Genomic DNA, 17,935 nt, shown 5'->3' on the forward strand with positions numbered 1-17,935 from the left:
AAGCTGGGGCAGCGGGGTCTGGGCATAGCACCCCACCAACCGCTGCTGCAGGTTGTCAGCCCTTGGCAGCGCCCACCAGCCACCTTTGCTCCTTCCTCCCCTCACCCTGCCCTGCGGCCCACGGCTGGTGGGGTCCGAGCGGTGAAGCGCTCCGGGCAGCGGCCCCGCGGAGAGGGCGGGGGAGCCCTGCCCTCCCCCGTCCCCAGGAGGACGCTGTGCCCCATGGCGGGCATGTGGGAAAGGCCAGCAAGGAGAGGTGCCCGGCAGCCGGGCCTCAGCCCGCGTGCAGGCTGGGCGGGCCGGGAGGCGGAGGGCGCGCCTCGGCGCGGGCGGGCGGGCGTGCCGGGGGGCGGGCGGAGGGCCGAGCTCTCCCGTTGCCAGGTGAGGGGCACGGTCTCCGCCTCCCGTCTGTAAGCGCGCAGCAGACCGCGGCGCAAGGCAGGCAGGCGGTTGCCGCTCGGCTCGGCTCGGCTCGGCTCGGCTCCGCACGGCGTGGAGCGCCCCGGGCCCGTCGACCCCGCTGCCGCCGCCATCCCCAGCTATGGCGAAGGCGGACAGGAAGGGATGCAGCTGCCCCGGCTTCCTGAGGAAGAACTGGCTCCTGCTCAGCACGGTGGCCGCCGTGCTGATGGGTGAGTCGCGGGGGAAGGCGGGCGGCAAGGAGGGACTGCGGCGCCGCCGCCCCCCGCCCGGCCTTGCCTGGCACGTTACGGCCCTGCCCGTCGCAAGGCCGGCGCGGAGCCAGACCGGGGCCCGCGGCAGAAAGCAGAGCAAGGCCAGCGAGGGGCGCTCCGCGGCCGCGGGACGGGGCCGGGCGAGGCGGGGCGGTCGGCGGCACCTGATCCGGCCCGCCGCCGGAGCCGTGGAAGGCTAACGGTTCTAACGGCGGGCGAGGGCGGCCGGCTGCCCTGCCCGGCGGCGCACAGGCCGGCTTGGGGTGCTCCGCGGTCGGGGCGTCGCGTGTAACCGTGGCCGCGGAGAGCAGGTCCGCAGTGGCACGGTGCCGTGGCGGCCGATCTAAAAAGGGGTTTCGCGTGGATAAGGGCAGCGCCCCGCCCCCCGAGCCATCAGGCCGGCAGCGGGGTGCCGAGACGTGGGGTGCCCGGGGCCCTCCGGACCGGGCCTCCCACCGCGCCTGCGTCCTCCAGCCTGTGTGACAAAGGTGTGGTGACCAGCGGGGTAGAACTGTGTTACGAAAAACCCGCAAGTGCACCGGGTGACTGTGAGCCCCTCGTGCCCGGCTGCTGCAGCCCCCCCCCGGCCGGCCCATGGCAGGCTGTGCCCCGGGCCGCGTTTGCACACCTTGGGGCGGGGTGCGGCAGCCTCAGTCGGGACTGACCACGGGGGAGCAGGCGGGACTCGGGGCGCCTTCGGTTAGGCTGCAGGTTGGGCCCCGCTGAGATGGAGGCTGCTGGGCAGGGGGGCGATGGTAGTGGCTTTGGGGTGCTTCTGATGGCGCAAGCAAGCAATGCAACTGGAACAGTTTGGCAATACCACCCAGCTTTCAGGGGGATGTTCAGGGATGCCATTGTAAAGATAGGAGGATTTCTCCTCTGCTTGTCCGAGAAGTTTCTGAGGGGAAATGAGTGGTATGCCATCTTACTAAGAACAGGGCAAAAGGATCAAGAGAAGCTGTCAAATGACTTGGCCAAAGAGACTTTTCCATGGAACATAATTTTGGCCCTAGTCACACATCCTTTTCATTTTCTCCTGGTGATTATTTTGATGCTAAGCAAGCAGAGCTTCCTTCGCATTATTGCTCCTGTAGTGAAGTATTGCTTTAAATATTTCATTAACAGCACTTGCTGTTTGATGGGTCTCTTTCAGATGACTTTTCTGCTGGTTTGGATTTTGCCTGGAACATACCTATTTCTGTGCGTGTTTGTTCAAGAGAAAAATTTTCTTTTGGAATTCCACCCAGCTATTTATAAGCTGTAGCCAGAGGTGTGCTTACATATACATGTGTGTCTTCCTCCACGCATTTAGTATTTGGAAGATTTCAGTTCTTTTTCACCTCTTTACTAAGCGGACAGATTTTTGTGAGTTCTGTGTACCAAGTGCTAAGGGCTCGCTTTGAAAATCTGGCTGTAACAAGTGGAGGAGTATGTGTATGTGTCTGTGTTTGTGAGTGTACAGTTGCTTTTTCATGCATTCCTGCCAGGTACACTTCTATGAGTTGACATGCTTAGTTCCCAATTGCAGAAGTGGTTAAGAAATATTTCCCTCTCATTATCTTCAATGAATGTAGGTAGAGCTGAAGTGTGTGATGTGATCCTACAAGCTGATCATTCTGAGATGAGATTTCCCTGAGAGCCACAGAGCCTGGTGATATGGGAACTGTGGGGACAATTTGACGCTAATCCCCCTAATACCCAGGGAGAATTCACAGTGAGAGTGCAACAACACCCAAATACCTCCTGTGTCTTTGGATATTCTCTACCTGCTACACTGTAATTAACAGTCCAGAACTCAGGGGAGCTCTGTGATATGGCGAAGAGAGTCTTCATAAAAATTCCTTGAGCTTTGGACCAAATTACATTTTGTAAGTAGCTATGTATCTGCTGCATTTTCAATATTTCTTGGAGGTGAAATAAGTTACATGAGGAGAACAGTGAAACTCTTGTAGTAATGGCTCAGTTGGATTGTATGTTACCTTTTTATTACAGCTTGAGGAATGTTTATAATATACCTGGAGTCCACAAACCCTTCATAATTAAATTTACATATTCTTTTTTAATATACACCAAGAAATTTCTCTGAGGTTTATTAATTGACTTGGTTTGGAGGAACAATTTAGCACTCATGAACAGAAGAATATCACTTATCATTTTGAAAGCAGAAAATACATTTAGACTTTTCAGGAAACTATGCATGGGGGAGGAGGGGAAATACCAAGTGGGGAAATACCAAGTGCAGCAAGCTGTGGAAATCTACTGTGAAAGCTGTCCAGTTGTGCTGCAAAGTGCCTGATATTCCAGCACTATCATATGGAATCATGATTTTTGCTGATTATTATTAGAGCCATGTTCTGCATCTGAGTGAGATATGCTTACCTTTGCGAGTACCCTTACTAAGCTGAAAAGTTTTCCTGATTACTTGTGCCCATCTCTGAGCAGAGGAGACAGAAACAGACAGAAATCCCTCAGAATTCCAAACACTTTTACCTTCAAGAAAAGGAAAGAGTAAGGGGTTTTTTTTGTGTTATATTTGAAGCGTTCAATCATTTGTCTGTCATTTACATTTTAAAAAAACATTGTAACTTCTCTTATAGCAGTTGGGAGGGGTTATGTAAAATCTGTACAGAAAATGTCTTAAGAACGTTACACCTTTTTGCTGAAAACACCTGCATGTATTATTTAAAGAAAACAAAACTCAGGACTCAAAGAGATTATTTTTCTTACCTCAGTAGAGGTTCTGTTTCAGACCACCAAACCAATGTGGGGAGATCTGTGAACTCAGATCTGGAGCCTGGAATTGACTGAATTTCAGATTCAGGGATACTTCTGAGGCTTGCAGTTTGTATAATTTCAGTGATAGATTTGCCTGATTTGAACTAGGCCCTGAGAAGCCAGTTCATCGTTCATCCGTTCTTAGTGCACACTTAGGGCTTGCAGTGACTCAGAGGTGAGGTTTGGGCTCATCTGCACCTCCCCATCTCCTTCCCTTCTCTAGGAGACGGAGGGGCAGAAGAGTAGCAGCCTCACGTAGGTAACTACAAAAGCAGGGTTATCTGGCATCTTTTTGCTCCTTACTGAGCTGAAAGTAGCTGAGCTAACAAAAGCAGTTTAAAAGTCAACTAACTGCAAGTGCCTCTTCAGCGTTCAGTAAAGAAAGTTATATTGCTTCCAGTTTGTACAATCAAGTCAAAATGAACCAGAAATATTTCTGAAATTTACTCCCCCTGAAACAGGTTTCCGCAGGGCAATTGCAAAGGGAGAGTTTAAGTCACGCTTCATAGGATTCTCACAGAGCATCTATTTTTTATCATCATTTTGTCTCTAAGAGGTCACCACTGCAACACAACCAAACCAGTGACAAAGATAAAAGGATGGTGATGTGTAAATACTTACTCATTAGTGTGCGGGTCATAGCCTATCAGCAATTCTTCAGCAGAACAGCTTTTTTCTTCCAGTGGAAACAAAAGTGTAAGTGATTTGAGTACATATGGTCTCAGGCATTGAGTTGCAGTAGCACACTAGACTAAAGCAGAGATCTTTTTACGTACTCAGTATATGCAAATAGGTTGCAATTTTTTTTTAATATTTACTTTTTTCAAATCTATTAGACCAATATCTTTTTGTAATAGTTCCGTGGTTGGGGAACATGATTCTGAGGGGTTCAGTTTGCATAAATTTGCAGGTTACAAGTACTTTCGTTTGTCACTGACTTGGATGTCTGTCTGTCACTTCCTAAACAAATTGAGGGCTTACGATACCTTGTGAGCCTGTGTCTCTGAAGGTGGCCTTTTTCAACAGCACATGTGTGGGACACGGAAGTTGTTCTGGTATTCATGAGGAGGATATGAGAAATGCAGTATTTAGCTTGATGCAGCCACCGGGGACAAGACTGTGAATGGCAGGTACGCGTTCTCCAGCCGGCCGCAGACCACGTGTATCAGAGGTGTAGAAATGCTGCTTCTGCCTGAGGCAGCGATGAGCATTTCTGCGCCCTGCCGTTAACGCCCGCGCCCGCCCCGCTCACGTACGGGCGCGCCGCGCCTCGGATCGTCAGCGAAACGCGGCCTCCCCGTCACCGCCGCGGGGGCGGGGCGGGGCGGCGGGAGCTGTCCGAGGTGGTGCGCGGGCCGCCCGGCCGCAGCCCGGCCGGAGAACGCGGGAAACGCCGAGGTGCGGGAACCGGGGTTCTGGGCGCGGTGGTGGCAGGCGGCGGTGAAGTGACCGAGAGAGGGAGCGGGTGGGTGGACGTCTCTAGCGTGCCTGCATGGCTGATTTCTGCACCTCTGGAGCGAAGGGCAGTTTATTCAGTCTCTGCAGGATCAGACGCCTTGCTTGGGCAGTTGCCTTGTTGGAAGAGTGAGGCTAGCGTCAGACCTCCAGCTGCATCAGACCCTGCATTTGAGAGCGAGATTAAAATATACATGCTTCCTACCTGTAACACCAGCATTGCAGAAACTTTGAGTGGTGCAGCTATAGCTATATGCCAGGATTTGGTGAGTGCAGCAGCTGCTGGAGCTTCTGTTTTGTGCTTTATGATGTCAGCCCAGCAGTGCATATGCCAAAATTTTATTATTTTTAATTTTAATGAAAATTATTATTTTATATTATAGTATTAAGTAGTAATATCTCCCTATAAGAATACCTTTTGTTCACAAGTCTGTATTTAAAAAAAATTGTCAAGTGCATTCACGCCTGCTAACTGAGAGGCTAGGCTTGTGCTGTAATCAGATACAAGCAGATTTGACAGCTGCTTTTAAAAGCACTAGTTCCTTTAAAATCCACCCATGTCAGAGCAGTGTCAGCACAATGCTAGCATTACTGGAAGCACACCAGTGCATCCTTACAAGAATGAATGTCTCGCAGGGCAGCAAAGATAACAACAGCATAATTAGTAACATGTCACTCTATTGACAGCCTCAGAAGGCCACTCTGAATCCAGGGAGCTCACCATATTCCTGAGGGTGGGAAGTTTCCTTTGCAAATGTAGCCTGAAGCCTCTAAACCACATAAGCCTATAAAGTCTTTCAGTTTCTCCCAGTAAGTTGTTTCTGTCTCCAACAAGTGTAATTTAAAAATAAAAAGCCCGTCTGGATATGGAGTAAGGCTTCACTGTTTTACATTTCCACTGACCCCTACCTTTACCAAAAAGTGATCTTTTAGCTTAGTTTAGGCTGTCTTTGGTACTATTTCTCTTTGCTTGCACAATAAGTGTGAAGGCTACAAACAACAAAGCAGATTAATTGCCTCTTCAAGCACACTAGTAAAACCAGAGCTCTTCACAGCAGGAAAAAAATTAAAGGGAATATACTAAAGTAAGGAATTATTACCTGGTTGGTTTCTGACAAGTATAGTTGCAAAGAAAACATCTGATTTCTTCTTGAGTTCTGAAACATAACATTTTATTAATTTGGAATTTATAACAAGTGAAGACCAGACATCCTGAATCAATTGTGGTAGCATGGGAATTTAACAGAAGACTCTGCATACAGTTCAATACAGGATGGAATCTATTCAGGAATGTGTGAAACGCTGGCTGAATTTAATTTTGAAGACAGAAAGTAAAATGTTGAATGGCTAACAGTTTCATCTGAGAGTTTCACATACTACTGAGGATCAAAGATGGTTTGAGCCAGAAACTCAGCCAACAAAAGAAACCAAAGATAACTGAAGTTAAGCATGGTGCCTCTTTTGCTTTTGAGATGTTTTGAAGCAAAGAAAACGTAATTTTTATTTGTTCTTCTGGCGTGTAAAGTGCTAGCCTATTTTCCATGTATTTTGTGTCTTGTTTTAACATAAAGCCTGGGTTTCACTTTATGTGAATGACGTGAAACTGTCACTAGAGCTGAACTTTTACATTAGAAGGAGTCAGCCTATGGTCAATTTACACTCTACAAAGCCCCCAAGCTACCAAAATCAATAAAATATTTCTTTCCATTTGAAACAGTAACAGAGTATTAATACCAGCAAAACCATTTACCATTTCCAATTTTCCATTATTATTTAAGGGAAAATACTACAATGTAATCACAAAAATATTTTTTCTTTTCTGTTTACATCTTAACAAAGCATAAAGACACTTTCTTCTTATATATCCCAACAAATAGCTAGTGTTCAGGTTGACACTACTCACAAACAATACTTGCACTGCTTGCAAACTTACTTTTTTTTTTTTTTTTTTTTTTTACAAAAGCCTCATAGGATTTGTGGAAGGCATTCTTACTTATGGCGCCACAACAGTACTCATGCTGAGAGATCATGTTTGTATCATACATAATGCTGAAGATCAGGGCTGTATTGGATTTAGTGTTCCAGGTTCATTTTTCTGTCTACCATTGTTCCACATGTTGCACATTCTATGACAACCCAATAGCATGCCAGAAGATTAAATGTGACCTGATAACAATTTCCATGGATGATATATAATCTAAGTATTTTCACAGTATATTGCAAAACACCTATTTCATGGTCCTTTCATGCTTTTGGAACCACAAACAACCTGGCCTTGCTTAACTGAACTAGTTTTCTAGGTCATATCTCTGATTTGAGACAACAGTTTGTTGTCTTCATTAGTTTCAGAATAATGATGTTTCTGCATGTCACTATCTGTCTCCCTTTAGTTTCCACTAAATTGCCTTTCTGGCTGCTTATCTCAATTTATTACAGTCAGAATCATTCAACTGCCTTTCCAGCAAGGAGATAGCTAGAACAGTATGTCCTGTTTACTGTCGTTTCCTCTCATCACAGTTTAAATCAGAAGCTGTAACAGGGGTCAGAATCTGGCAGATATTCCCAATTACTAACCTTTCAACTTTCTTATACTGTTGCTAACCATTTTAGTTTCTCATGCGTTTCAGGGGTCTTAAATGAATGTATGTTTTTCCTGATGTCCACTACTGAGATAATACCTCTTGGGCTATACAGAATGCACAAAGGTGCTCATACAACTTTGGGATGGAAAGCAAATGTTGTGGAAAGAAAACAGAAGATCATGGAGCTTTTACAAGAAAGGACGAGAAGCTCTAATTTTTTGGGTGGCATGGGAATGGTGCCATTGATGTTGTAATATGTTAGGCCATGTAAGCAAAACGTTAGACACTAGGAACACCAGAACTGGACATGACAGTGTCTGAAATGAGTGACAAAAGGGGTCCAAATGAAAGCACTATTTTATAAAATTGAATGGATTTGGGGACATGGAGGAAGCAAAAAGACATGTCTGGTTGACTACAGAGGAGACAGGTCATAGTTAAAGAAGATTCCCAAGTTACAGATGGGTGGGGTGAAGGAGAATGGTAGTGGTTTTAGAAGTGACAGCTGAAAGGGGTCATGGGGAAGGTATGCAAAGAAAAAGGGTGAGTTACCATTGTCATGTTACATTTCAATTTTACTGTAAAACACAGGAATATGAGATAGAAAGATACCTCCTGGGTTATCAGTTCTGCTTCAGGTTGCATCATTTCTGTAACATACCATGCTCCACCTTAAAGCTGGGTAGGTTTCTCGGTGCTGCACGTCCTCCTAGGAAGCTATATTCATCAGTCTGATTGTTGAAAGCCTTACAATTTCCAGTCTAAATGTATTCAGGTTCAATATGCATCCATTTGTTAAAACATTGCTCTTTTTCTGCTGTTCAACCATTTTCTGTATTTCTAGCTCACTCATCCCAGTTGGACAAACCAAACTCTTTAATTTCCTTTCAGAAGGTACACCCTTAATTCTTTTCATCACCCTACAGTTCTTCTTTGCATGTGTTCCAGTTCAAGTTCACTTTTCCTGAAGCCTTAATGAGTTTCACACAGTATTTCCCAACAGAACAGGTGCTTTCACCAGAACACATGCAAATTCATGAGGAAATGTAGGTTGTGTAGCTGCTGGGAAAGAACTGTCATTTTCCCCAGGTTACTTAATTTATGACATAATCTTGATAATATGGTGTTTATTATGTTAAAATTGTAAGTACTGTACTTAGCTTCACAAATCTAATGAGTAACCGAGTTTGCTGAAAAGCTGTGTAAGAGGCAAATTGTATCTCTGATACGACTTAATTTATCTTAACAGAGTTAAGGACTAACCAAGGAATGAATTCTTCAACAACACACCCCTGTTTCTTCTGTATGTTAATGGACTGTTCCTATGGGCAGGTTCTCTACAGCAGTTCTTGCTAGTGTACTGAGATACATATACAGGTGAAGCATGATCATAAAAGTTCTTTCTTTCCTTCAACTGTCTTCTTTTATCTTGGCTTTCTCAGACAGAAGTTACATCTGCCTGCTGACAATATTTGGAAGATATGTACACATGAAATTAATCTACAGCATATTTAGATAAATGAGAGGAAACTAAGTGTCCAATAGGAGACACTCTTAAATGATCAAACTGCTTAGCCATCTGCACGTTGCCATTCTGGGCCAGCAGAGCTGTGGTCACTCATAGTCCCAGGAGAATGGCCATTATTTCCCTTTTCCTGGATGAATGAAATAACTGCCCTTGGTTTGACTAAGGGTGCGGTGGGTCCTGTGCAGGGCTGCATTGCAGAGAGGCCGCTTTGTGTTATCAGTGGCTGTGACAGGCTGCTCTGTGTTATCAGCCCTGCTACAGGCTCCGGCTCCCGCGGCACAGGAGGTAGCAGGAGTTACATGGTTGCAGCAGCCTTCACACACGCTGTGAGTAAGGGGAGAACCCCACGATGGAGAAGCTGGTTTTTACCCCTCTGGCCAGTGCTCCACCTTGCCTTCATTCCTGAAAGTCCATCACAGGGAGTCACTGTCCACTCGAACTTTCCTCACACTGCAGTCAGATGACAGTGTGTCATTTGTGTGAAGGAATTTACCACTGCCACACCCTCAACAGGTTAATCAGAGGGAGAACACAGCGGGTCTCACCACAGCCCAGGAATGAGCACACCTTCCTCCAATACATTCCTACTAAATAATTTTCAGTAGACCAAGATCTGACTTGTGAACTTTCTTCTTCTGGAAGATTTCTGAGAGGACTTCCCTTCACATATCTTTGTAAGCAAGCTGGTAGTCTGGGCAACACCAGCATCCAGAGAGTTATGATCAGTTGCCATGCAATTATACCCCAGAGACTCTAAATCCTACCTCTGTAGTTGCCTGCAGTTTTCTAAGAATCTTGGTTTTTTCAGTCAACATCAGTAAGCTTATTAGAAGGAATATTAATTGTCAGGTACAGTGTAAAACAGTGAAATGCATAACATTAGAAAGTATTTAAAATAGTCCAAAGATAGCTGAATTAATAAGCTGAAATAATAAGTGTATAAGTATTAATAAGCTGAAATAATAAGTGTATATGTATTATTATAAGTAAGTATTTCTTCTACACCCTCTATTTTAGTGTTTTGTAGTTTCCACTGTGTCTTTCTTTGTAGTTAAGAGACAGCCAGTGATAGAGAAAACTCTCTAGAGAGCAGGAAAAAAAAGATTTTATAAAATATTACAAGAGGACTTAGACTGTATCACAGGCTGCAAAAAGCTTGCCTACCTTTGCTGCAATTTGACATGTTTATATTGAATGTTTTGTATTGTGTCTCAAATCAAGACAGTGAACTTTGTTTGCCAGCCTTTTCAGTACCATGAATCATCTGCTGTAAAGGTAATTCAATTAGGAACCACCAATATGATAGAAGTAATTGTATTTTAGTCTGTCACATGAACCACATATCATCTGAAATTACTACAAGCTTAATCACTTTGTTAATAGCACAATCCATGTTGCTGCAGTACAATTAAATAATATCAGGTTTGAACCACGAGGTGTGCCCACGTTTTTAGTTCTTTCAGTGCCATATCAAAACAAAATTCCTATCTTTCCCCCAGTGTCTATCAGTGTCAGCCAGAATCAGTAACTCTGCTCCAGTGAAAAGGAGTTTCTACATGCTGGAATTATATGAAAACAGGAAAAATAATTACCACAACTTTTTTCAGAGAGGGACATGGTATAATTCAAAACAGATAATTTTACAAAACAGATTATTTGTTCTCCAGGAATATATGCTGGATTTCTTTTCTCATTATGTTTATGATTCATTCTTATAATAAGGTCAGCAGGAGTTGAAGGTGATGTGCTGTTTCTGCAGTGTCTGGTAGAGTGAAAACTCACTGCCAGTTAACACCGAGGATCCCATACCAGTGTTGTCATCCATGAGTGAAAATAGTGGGTTAGGGAGTCCTGCCTATTACACACCAATTTTTTCTGGTTTATATTTTCTTTCAGTGAGAAATAGGACTAGGTGTGTCTATGTGTTGACTTCAGTTATTTATTTCTAAATCATTAGTTGTTTTACCTGTGAGTAAAGGTAAATAAAGTAAAGGTGCATAGTATCATGCTGTCTTGTTATCAAAGGTGTAATCAGGTTCTGAAGAGCATCTAAGCCACAACAGTGATGATTTAAAGCAAGTAACTACAGTCACTTCATACTGCATGTCCTGAACAGATTCAGTTACTCAGGGTTCTGGGTTTTCAAATTCAATATATGAATTGTGTTGACCCCACATAATTATACAAAAAAGCCTTCAGGATTTAACCATCACTCCCTAAAAATTGTATTGTCTCCACATTTGGTTGCTCAGGTCGCTGCTGAGAAGACAGCACATTTTTACAAGTTTACAATAGCTGTAGGACAATCTGTGACACTTCCCATGTATGCTAGTATAGATGAGCCCAGAGATTACGGAATTTGTTTGAACATGGTGTGTGTTTCTTTTCTTACTCGTTTTCAAACCTGTGCCAGGAAGTGCAGCACAGTACTTAAGAAAAATGTAGTAGTCCTACAGCTGTTCCCATGCAAATAATTTATGTTTTTCCTTAGACAACATTTCAGAAACAACAGCAATATGCACAAAGACAGACTCTAGGTGTAGGGCAGATTGTGATAAATGAGTGTTCACCAGTTACTCAAATGTCACAGAGTTAGCTTTGCAGATATGCAGAACCTACAACATAATGGTCCTCCAAGACACGTTTTACCTAATTTCTGCGGTTCACTCACTACACACACATACACAGGCCAGACTGGTTCTGCCACCTATTTACAGACAGCCACCATCTCCTAGGTACTGGAAAGCCTCAGGCTTGGCAGATGTGATGGATGGATCGAGTGCTGCATGCAGTGCAGCCAGTCGCAGGTGCTATCCCCTTGCAGTACTTCCTGCTCCCCTTTCCCTGGGTAACACAACAAAAAATGGGTCATCCCGTACAGAGGAAGCATGTATTCCCTCTAGCTCTTTATGCTGGGACTCCTGGGACTGCCTGAAAGATGACTGCCAACAGATTTCTCTTGGTATGCTCATTTTCCACGATTTTCTTCTCCTCTGTTTTTATTCTTTTGTTCTTCTCACTGTCACCCCTCACTTCTTTCAGTCCTGCATTTACAGCCTGTCTTTGAAGGATTTTCTGTCTGTTACCAAGCTTGTGAAAAGACTATGTGCTGCCTGGGAGAGTAGTGCAAAGGCGTCAAGGCGTGTGCTGTTTCATGTAGGGTCAGACAAGAGAAATGTCCTGTGGCCTTTTCGTGGGTTGCAGTCCCAGGGACCCAAACTGCACCTTTCACTTTCCATGTCAGTGGCTGTTGGGGGAGGAAATGTAGAAACTGTGCTGTAGCACGTGCTGTACTATGCACAGTTGCAAGGAGATATTTGCCTTAGAAAATGAAATTAAAGACATGGGATTGTACTGGTTTTTCCACCTTCATTTTTCCCTTCTGCCCAATCTTGCAGATATCTGGACCTTGTGCAGTACATGCCACTGAGCTATAAGTAGAGGATTGCTCCTGTGGTAAAAATCATAACCTAACTTAGCTGTGTGGGCAAGAAGGAGAAGCAAGGAGAGGGGATGGAAAGGAAAGAAAAACAATTTAGCATGGACAAGATGAAAGGTGGAGTGGTTGAAACTGAGGGAAAAGAGGGTAAGCAGGGAAAGTGTTGGTTTACTCTTTTAAAAAAAGCAGAAGTACATTACCCCATAAATGAAAAAGAGACATTAAAAGAAAAGAAAAATCCTAATATATAGTAGAGGCTTTGCCTACTATAGCATATTTTGTGGTTGTTAGAAATAATTGCACACATAAGAATTAATTTCAGAAATAGTGGAGTATCAGTAGCATTCATATAGAGAAATTAACATTTTATAAGACTTTCATCTGTACTTGCTTAGGGCTGCTGTAGTCAATGTGATGTTAAGAGCACTAGAGACCATGTGAAATAGTTTTATACTGGGCCACACTTCTTTCTGTGCATTATAATTCCCAGGAAGAAAATTCCAGTTGAACTCGGTTATTGGAGTGAGGATCAAAAAGTTCTATATACGTCCATTTCCAGTACAAAAATAAATGTGTTCTGCTAACTTTCTAACCTTCTCTTGTTATTACAAAATCAAATTTATTCCTTTATTCCCATGCTAAATTCAAGTAGCATATGCTAGATGCTAGCTCCAGTTAAAAGGTAGCTGCTTTTTACGGTATTGTGGCATACTACACAAGTTAATATGGATGTAAGTGCTCTGTCTGGTAAAGGAATAACATGAACAAGGAAGTGAGAGCTATAATGTAATTTCAAGGGATTGTTGGAATAAGGAAGTCTATTCTTAGTTATTGCCACTAGATAAATAATATCCTCACAAAAAAAAAAATCAGGCAAATATAAATATGTACGTGAAAAAGCTTAAGGAAACCCTGCTAAAATTTTGACAGCACTTTGGAATTTTTTTGTAGTGAAATCCAAAGAAGTGGAAAAGAGTACTCTGAAGAATGAAAATGAGGGTGAATCTGTCTACCTGCTAGTATTCCTGCTAAATGTACAATGATCAAACTTCCAAGCTGGTCAAACATGACGGTCACCACCATCATGAGTGAAAGGCACATGTCTAAAACATGTCCTAGTCACATCTGCTCAATGTAAAGTGACATTACACAACTTTTAATAAACTTGCAGTCTAGTCACGCTGCAATTTAAGCATATGCCTACCCTAAGTTGTGTGAATAGTCTGAACACATGGAGATTACCTGTATGCTTAGATTCAGCTATTTACACCGGTGTTTTCAGGATCAAAGCCTTAGGAACTTATTTCAATACATGTAACCATTTTAGAAACAAGAGTTTTATCTTGCTTGGGCTTATCTTGAAGTGCAGGCTCATTATTTTCAACAGATTTAGTTCAGTCAGTAGATTAGAAGTAGAGATCATTGTGTCTTATATTCACTGATCAGGGGCATTTAGATAATACAGCAAGTATCTTCAAGGCTATTAAGAATCAAGATTGTTACAAGGAATTTAAGCTGTCCATGTTCACTGGCACAGATGACACCTAAATCAGAAATCTTAGTAGTTGCAAGTTTCAGTACTTGCCTGAAAGGTTAACTTGCTCTTTTTCCATCTCTCTATTAAAGTTTATAATCTGCCTCTATTTTCTTTCAGCTTGTTTTTGCAGGTGCAAATAGAGCACAGAACAGATGGTTCATTATATTTTTGTGCTCTCAGAGGCAAATTCAGTGAAGGTTAACAGCTAGTTTACATTTCTGCATTAACTAACATCAAGATAGAGTGTGAACTAGTACAAAACACAGCCATGGTGAATCTTTAGGAAAGATTTTTGCAAAAATCCTTACTTACTACAAGTGAATGTTAATGGGTTTCTTCCTGAGTAGAGAACTGCATATGGGATCTCTGTTTATCTCCTTCAGTATCAGCAGTGGACCATCGGTCTGTGGTTTTGCCTAAATCTGATTTTGAACCTGTTGATATTTTCTGCATCCACAGCTTTAATCTCTGAAAATAAGGAAGGTATCCTATAAGCCTGTTTAGTCAAACTTTACACCAGCTTCTTGAGCAACATGTATCTTAAATGCCTTAGATTTAAGGCATTTTTTCTTATGCCATATGGCACATATTTCTTATGCCTCATCAGAAATAAAACTGGAGGAAGAGGGGCATTTGGCTTGGGCCCTAGCAGCTTTTCTGGGACCCTGCAACTTTACATGAGCCACTGAGGCTGGTAAAGGTAAACTGGTGGCACCTTCATGTGCTATTGTAACAATTCTGCTGCAAAATACACACCACTGATGTCACTAACATACCAGGGGGTGTAAATAATTCCATTAACTTCAGTGAGGTTATTCATATGAATAAGACCTTTCAGCACTCAGTGGGTAATGAGGGTTCTCATTTGCTGTGTCTCTCACTGAATCCAGTTGGAAATTGGGTCTCTTGAGACTCAATTTATCCAGGAATGAAGCATTACAAAGTTCATATGTGAAACAACAGTCATAATGCTTTCTAAACACTGATGAACACTTTTCCCATACCAGTGATTTTCATTTGAAGATCATGTTGAAATAGAAAATAATGGTATTGCCTGTCAAACTGAAGAAATTTGTCTTTTGGCCTATGATTTACTTTCTTTTGGTAGAACTCATATGTGTGATTTGTCTCAGAAGCTAGAACTATCTGATAATTCATTTAATACAAAGATAAGAGGAAGTATGAAGGTGTCTTGTGCCATGCTCAGTCACTGATTATGCTTATAGTCTGGTGTTTCATAGATAGGTTATGTAGTGGAATGAATGTGAAATATACAGAGTATGTTTTTGTTGATCCATTTCCTGGCAATTATTAAATTAATTTAGTGATTGTAGTCACACTCTTTTCTATGTAAAGCAGCAATTACTGAAAGTATTGCTGCTGAGTAGACATATTTTCACCAATACAAATTATCTAAAATATTTATATCATATCATTTTCTTTCTTTAATGTTTGGTAGTGTTTATATATTATACTGATTTTTTTAATGACAGTTATGGGTCTTCTAGAGCTAGTGAAAGCAGGTAAAAAGTCACTGCTGGACTGGACTGATAATCAGAAGGCATAATCCAGCTTTTTCCAAAGACATACCTAAAGACATCCTCCAAGCTCAGAATTATATGTGTTATTACTGTGCCTATCATCAGTATACATAACAGAAAAGGAAACATATCTAATTTGCTTTAGAAACTCCACCATGACTGTAAAAATGTGTCTATTGCTCGCTCTTTTTGTTTTACTGGTTTTCTTCTATTTTTCCTCCCCTTTCCCTATGTTTCTACTCTAAATTACTGCTAATTTGTGTCACATTTTTTATGTGCCTTTTAGGTATTGGAGTCGGCATGCTGGTTCGGGAATATGGCAAACTGTCTAACCTGGATAAATTCTACTTTTCCTTTCCTGGAGAAGTGCTGATGAGAATGCTCAAACTTATCATTCTGCCGTTAATCATATCAAGTATGATCACAGGTATGACTGAAAATGTACGGTTATCTGATGAGATTATCACCATGGTTTAGCTTTCTTTCTAAAAGAAATAACCTTTAAAAACAGTTTGGTGGAACTCTATAATGAAGAGTATAGACTGCATACATTTAGATTAAGCTTTTTTTATACGCAGTGAGAGTGGATTTGGAAGGATTATCACCATTGTCAGGTAATTAAGTTACAAAGAGCTGTGAGATAATAACTTACGTGTTTAGAGATTCTTGTAACTCTTTCTCCCTGTGTTCAAGAGTGGATTAAACAGTTGCAGATTGCAAGCCCAAAGCTGAAACTGCATACTCTCAGGTATAGAGTTAACTGTTGTAAGTAGTCTCATGCTGCCATTTCACAAGAAAGGGAGAGCTGATCTCATAGCTTACTGTCATAAAAAGAGGAGATTCCTGACCTACTCTTCCCTGGTTCCAACAAACTCCCATGAGGTACTTTCCATGACCTCTAGCATTTGCTGAATCCTTCTGAGAGTCCATTCAATTCACTGACATGACAGAAAACCATAAATTAGGAAAAAAAAAAATCAGTTTGGTATGCGTGGTTCAAAGGAGTTTTGGGGAAGTGCAAGAGAGTGGGGAGGGAGACTGTGTGGCTAGGAAGGGGTTATGGAAAGAAGAGGAAAGCTTCCCTCTTTTGTAAGAAGCAAGCAAGCCATTGGCTGGAACCCCGCCATGGCATGCTACAATTTGCTAACATCTCACCCAGTAGGAAAGATTTGGAAAGATTTTCCGGAGTGAGCCCAAAGTGAAGAAGCAGAACTGGATGTCAAATAGCCTTTCAGGGGGGAAAAAAAAAAAGTGTAAAGAAAGCCAAACAAACTTGTCTTCATTCTTTATGCCTTTATTGAGGGAACAAGGGTTGTGTCTATTTTCTTGTAGCTTCTTACAATGAATCAGGACACATTTGTTACTATACTGTCCCCTTTCACCTCCACAAAGCCTCTATTTTGGGAATGTATTCATGTCCAGGTGTTTGTTGTTTGGTTGGATGGTCTTGGAAATACATCAGACATTTGACTTCAGAAAAGAGAGTGTGTTGTGATAAGAGAATGAAAAGGGGATTTCAACCATGCTATCAAAGTGCTTTCAAGAACTGGATATTGAATACAAACTCCCAAGCTCCTCAAAGTTCATGGCTAAAAATATCACTAATTTCAGCAGTGCACCCCAAAGTGGGCCTATGACAGCAAGAGCCTGAGGGAAGCTGCCAAGACCTTTGGGGCATATCTGTAATGCAGGGTGACAGGAACCCAGTGTTGGAATTGAAATGGAGAGAATGTCAAGTGCTGCAAGATGGAGACATCCAGAAAGGAAAGCTGCAAGAGGCAGAGTGAGAAATGGCGGCAGAAAACAGTCAAGGCTGTCTCCAAAGGAATGAAGGGAGATTAAACACTTGTTAGTATGTAAAGGAGAGAAGAACAGAAAGATAAATAAAAAGGGCTTGGTGTCTTAATTAATAGACAGGACAGCAGCATTTTTATATTGAGGAGGAAATGAGACAAAAAGCAAAGGAAAACTGAGCTCTACTTTTATCGTATTGAACTTGAGTCTGTAATAGGAGATCCAGGAAAAAACAAGATAAGACTAATACATTTCTTTTTTCAAACAAGGTTTTATTTGTGAGTGAAGCTGGACCTGTGTCTTTAGAAATAAATTATATAATTAGGATAACTAAGAAATTAATTATTTATTAAACATATCCCTGTCCAGCACTTGCAAGGGGAAGAAAGAATCATGCTGTTAAAAATATTGTGCTGCTATTTAATGTCTGACATTCCAGTATGAGTAAACTGCATTTGTAACTTCTAACGTGAGCTTGGATTTTAAAAATTGCAGACTGCAGGAGTTAAATCCATACACAGAAATGAGAATTAGACGCTCTGATTCTGACTTTGGTATACCCAATTTACATAGAAAAGAAGGACTTGTTTTTTCTATGCTTCTATGTTAG

The 17,935-nt window shown here is 42.3% G+C and overlaps 1 protein-coding gene across 1 annotated transcript in view; it reads left to right on the forward strand.

Moving 5' to 3' along the window:
* Positions 1-541: 541 nt before the first annotated feature.
* SLC1A1 (solute carrier family 1 member 1) overlaps positions 542-17,935 on the forward strand; it is a gene marked incomplete at both ends in the record, with an annotated part of 54,238 nt that continues 36,844 nt past the window's right edge. The window contains 2 exons of the mRNA XM_082013793.1: positions 542-632; positions 15,818-15,958. Of these exons, the coding sequence (XP_081869919.1) occupies positions 542-632; positions 15,818-15,958 (232 nt within the window). The remainder of the gene's footprint in view (positions 633-15,817; positions 15,959-17,935) is intronic.

This window comes from Phaethon aethereus (genome assembly GCF_964289735.1).
Source record: "Phaethon aethereus genome assembly, chromosome: Z".
NCBI classification, from domain to species: domain Eukaryota; kingdom Metazoa; phylum Chordata; class Aves; order Phaethontiformes; family Phaethontidae; genus Phaethon; species Phaethon aethereus.